The sequence below is a fragment of the Cariama cristata genome, unplaced genomic scaffold (genome assembly GCF_000690535.1).
Source record: "Cariama cristata isolate BGI_N322 unplaced genomic scaffold, ASM69053v1 scaffold44021, whole genome shotgun sequence".
Lineage (NCBI taxonomy): Eukaryota > Metazoa > Chordata > Aves > Cariamiformes > Cariamidae > Cariama > Cariama cristata.
Window position 1 is genome coordinate 4,550 of NW_009601791.1, and position 5,011 is coordinate 9,560.

At 44.3% G+C, this 5,011-nt stretch overlaps 1 protein-coding gene across 1 annotated transcript in view; it reads right to left on the bottom strand.

Annotated features, from left to right (window-relative positions):
* Positions 1 to 1,832: 1,832 nt before the first annotated feature.
* LOC104169613 overlaps positions 1,833 to 5,011 on the bottom strand; it is an 11,695-nt gene continuing 8,516 nt past the window's right edge. The window contains exon 2 of the mRNA XM_009710579.1: positions 1,833 to 2,236. Within this exon, the coding sequence (XP_009708881.1) occupies positions 1,833 to 2,222 (390 nt within the window). The 5' untranslated portion in view covers positions 2,223 to 2,236. The remainder of the gene's footprint in view (positions 2,237 to 5,011) is intronic.

The window sequence follows — 5,011 nt, forward strand, 5'->3', positions numbered from 1 at the left end:
TGCAAGGCTGTTCTTGCAAATCTATCAGTGAACTGATCCAGCTTAGAAAGCAAGCAAACCTCCCTGACCCCCCAAGAAACAACAAGTGGTCCTTCCCCTCTTCTTTAAGCTCAATTGCTTCCAGAATGGGTTTGAAACACAAGGATATGAACAGTTGTGTGGACACATAGGAGCAAAAACAAGCATGAAAATGAGCAGCAGGTGAGCAGGAACAACTTCATCTGGCATCATCATATAACAAGGAAAATCATAGCGGTGGTGCACCAACCTTTCAGACGCTCCATGGAGTTAAGACATGGAGTTATACAAGAAGCTCTTAGTGGCTAGCACTGTGTTCCTTATTCTGTAGATATTCACAACCTTGACTGAAGACAGCACTTTTGCTAACAAGATGTTAGTCTCTCTCCAAATCCTCGTCTTCCTCCACCTGGTTTCTAATGTCCTTCTCGCATCTGCCCACTTGTCTTAAGAGTCCTCGCAGACATTTGCTGGATGCAGCATCCAAAACTCATCATGTTACATCCAGTCAGACAAACATCCAAGGAGAAAATTTCATTCAGCCAATAACCGCCAATATCAGTACCAATAACAGATAATTCTTGTTATCCACATAGATTAGGTAAACGTAACGGATTTCCCCAGTCTAAATGTAACAACTGTACAAATAAGCTTTGTGTGATACTCACACTAGGTGATGCAGTCTGAATTGTTATATAGGATTCTTCTTCTTGCCTGCTCCTGCTGCTTATTGTAATGTATCACCACACTGTTTCTCCATACTTATAAATCAGACACAAAAGATCAATTACCTGTATAAAAGTTTCATTTACACTGAAATAAATGTATGCTAAATTTCTGCAGCTACTTGATTTACATTATAAGCATTCAGAATTGGAAATGTTCTTTTTTCTGTGCAAAAGCCAGTTCCAATCAAAAGAAATGGGAAGCCCCAGAACTGCACTTGAAAATTACGATCAATCTCATTGAAAGAAAAAAAGAAATAGCAAAATTCTTCCCTTTTTGTTAAACTGGACTATTCCTTTTTAGCCAAAATGCAGAATATTTGCTGGAAAAAACAAACCTCTTGGACAACATTATCACAGATCTAATAATGGCAGAGTGTATTGACTCTGTGAAAAGCACTAAAAAGTTTGTAGTTAGCACACGTTAAGGATGATGCACTGGAAACTGATGCTTCTATGGTAAAAAAAGCATTATCTCAGTAGCTGCCTGCATTTCAGAAAACCTCATTCATTTTCTTTCCTTCTGAGTGAATTTCATCATGGCAAAACACATCAGCTTTGCAAGAGATGAAACTCCTGTTTATCCACAGATCAAGCGGTTTGGATTTGCAGGAGCGTAATCTCTCCCTGCAGTGTCCCAGCAACGCAGGGACACAGCGGGAGAGGCACCAGCCCTCAGGGAAGGCACTCCGAGCCCTCCTGCCTGTCCCCCACAGCTTTCTGCTGAGACTGCCATGCAGAGCTGGCAGGTTTGAGTTTTTCTGATGTCCCCACCAGAAGCTGACCCCTGAACAGAAAACTCACTTTGGAGTGAGTTTGAGCACCACTGAAATACCATTAGATTCACCTCTCCTACTGATATCAGGACTTTCTGACAAGCCAAGAAATGCCCTTCATGGGGCAAGCTGAGTAAAGTCATAGACAAAACCCCAGAGAGCCTGGGCTGCATCTGCCTCACATTGTGCCAGTGCCAGAGGATTAGCTCATTACTCACTTCCTTCAAGTCAAGGATTTTTAGATGCTACCTCAATAAGGCCCAGAGCAGTTTCAAGGCTGCAAACACAGCACCGATGCGCATACTGGTTCCCCTTATGCCCCGGGGGATGCTGTCTGCCTGCTTGCCCCATCATCCGGGGTGGTACCCAAGGTGGCTGTACAAAGCGTGAATGAAAACTGATCCTGGGAGGCCAAGGAGATTTGAACATTCAAAGCAGCGCAACCAAGGTGCAGGGTCCATGCCTGCAACCTGCTCGCTCCGGGAGCACCCCTCTCCTTCGCTCTCAGGATCAGGCCAGGTTTGATGGCCTGGTTCTCCACCACACCCTCAGAAGTGAAAGGAGAAGAGGAATGTGGGACACTCACCACATCTGTGTTTGTGATCTTGGCCAGGAGGTCCGTGAGGCTGTCGCCGTCATCGAGCTGAAGGCCACAGATGGCTGCTCCCACACTTCCAGTTGCTATCATTGATGGTGGGTACATGGCAAAGTTAAAATCTGCAAGAACAGATCTGGGAATTAGTCCAAGCCCAGAGCAGAAAAGCTGCAAAACATCAGAGGCAAGCAACATAAAAAAAACCACACCCAAGAATAAAAAACGGGGAAGTAGAAGAAAGGGAAAAGTGCCACTCTTTTTGGTCCAGCGGAGCTCATTAGTCACACTGCTCATCACAAGCAGTCAAAGGAGGGGTAACAGATCTGCAAATTAAAATGGAAATGCAGTTTGGTCTTTTATTCTCACTGATGCATAAAGTAAACCTGGACAATTTTTAATAGTCTTTCCTTAGTTTTAAAGAAAAGGAAAGAGAAAAAGGAGGCTTTCTGTAATTTATGTCAGAAATGTGGGTCTCGGTCACATTAGAGCTCTCTGTATAACCGGAAAACTAACTGGAATAAGGTATCACAAAGGACCAAACTGAGGTTTTTAGTCACATCAATTTTTAAAGACTTAATTAACTCGGGCATTTAAAGACCTGTCCAGGAAAGAGATTTTAATTAACGGTTCATCTTTACCACCTTTGCAATTAGGAAGTGAGAACACTTGCAGCCCATAGCTACGCAATCAAAGAAAAAACAAAGACCACATTTGTCATTACTACTATTTCTTAATAAACATGTTGAAAATACATTTCAAAACTTCCTCTCACACATCTGTGGAGATCAAGAGAGAAATTAAAATAAAACTAAATGTTCTTGCAAGCTTATAAAGCTTGCAATTTTATGGCTTATGAAACTGCCGTAGCCACTGGTTTATCGGCATGTCTTACTAAATACCATTTCCAGGAGATCTTCTAGGTTACTGGTATCTTCCTGAAATGAAGCTTGGTTTGCCAGTTCTTTGGTTCAACAGCAACTCATTAACAAACCCTCCTCTACCAGTTTTCAGTTGGACGGACTGGAGGAGAAGGAAGAGGAAACCCAAGTAATACTTAATATGAAATAAACCACAATCAATATACTCAGTCTATTTATAGAAATGGATTGTTACAGAAAACTGCCCTTCTGTTAAGGGCAGATCCCAAGTCCTCTCTGTTCAGCTAGCACAAATTCTGTAACCCTGTTGATGTCTGCATAACCACTCAAGTTTTAGACACATAGAGAGTTGTTCTCACCCTCCCAGACTCTGAGCTGGCAGATACTGCACTAGCTGTGGAGACGGCATGTTCTTCTCCAGGCTGGAATTTGTCCCTGGGACCCACAAGGAATGAAGCAGTCAGGTAAGAATGGGAGTCAGGTCATAACGTTCATCCAGACGGAATGGAGGGGGGATGTTAGAAATGGGGAGAGAAGAGGAGCAAAAACCCTGACATGGATTTATCCATCTCACAAAGCCACCAGGAGGAGACCACCTGCAAGCCCACCATTCCACAATGCTGAAGCCCACTGTCCTTCCTACCAGCAGAGCTCAGCAGACATCACACTCTGACAAACACTTCTGAAGGAGCAAATTCCCACTGACTGAAGCAATGAACATGGACTGCCATTATTAGAAAAATAATAATTATGCACCATTGTAATAGTAAGAACCCACTGTACACAGGAAAGCTGATGATCTTGGAAATAAAGTTATATTGCCCCCACTGATCAGAGAGTCAACAGGAAAGCCTTGACTCCCGACTTATCAGTGCAGGACACAGCCCTGAGGATGCTGATCTCAGCACGTGTCAAGGTAACAGGAATTGCACTTCCATGATTAAAATCACTTTTGCATTTACCTCATGTAGATTTATACACACGCATGCAAAGGCTAGCCCCATCCTGCCTGTAAACGTATGACCAGGGAAAACAGGTAAGTTTATCTCACACATAGCACATGCACTCCCCACAGAGCCCACCCTGTCCCCAGTGCCTCAGCCTGCGGTTGCACGTATCATCAGGCCAGATCTCAAGAGCAGCCCCTATATCCAGTGGGATTTTAAGCCCTTGAAATGGCCCTCATTTTATGCTGGTTTTCCTCTCTTCTTACTCATTGCTACTGGTGGGGGAACCCAGGACTCGGCTGTGAGTGACTGCTGCAGTAGCTCGTTCCTGTGGGTTGATCTGGTAGCTGTTGGCTCCACGGAAAAAGTGTGAACACTGGGCCACCAGTTTACAAAGTCCAATATGGAGAGCAAGAATGGTTAAAGGACTCCAGTAAGGAGACGTTTTTATAAAGGCTGCAAATATTTATGTGCTTGCTTGACTGTCCAGAGTCTCCTCCTGGTACACAGAGCAAATGTCTCTAAAATTTAAGAATGTTCAAACATTTATGGAAGAGATCTAGCGTCCCCAAAATCCGCTCTCATCTACACAGAGTGATTCATCAGCAATCCCACCAATTTCTTCAGAAAAGGGATAAATTAAAGTAGACTACATCTCCACAGGTCTGTTTCTCCTCTTGCACACACTGCATTTGCTTGGGTTTGCAAATCTTGTGCGCTTGCACTGGCGTGAATGAAGCTGCACTTGGCCAATGTGGCCCTACGTTGGGAAGCAACTCCCACATTTAATCTTTGGACTTAACAAATCGTCTCCTAGTTATGCAAGGGAACTAGGGAGGGCAATGGACTTTCCATAATTTAGCCCTCCTCGTCTCGAGTTTCGGGGAAGATGTAGCAAAAAGGTGATGCGAAACCTCTCAAACTCTGCCAGTGTTTTGAGAACCAAACCCCACCTCCTCCCATCCATCATCTGAGCCAGCAGCAGGGAGAAACGGATCCACTTGGAGGCCCAGATGGACCGACTGAGCCCTCACGTAATGGCTTCACCCAGCCCCGAGCGGCTGGTGGGGAG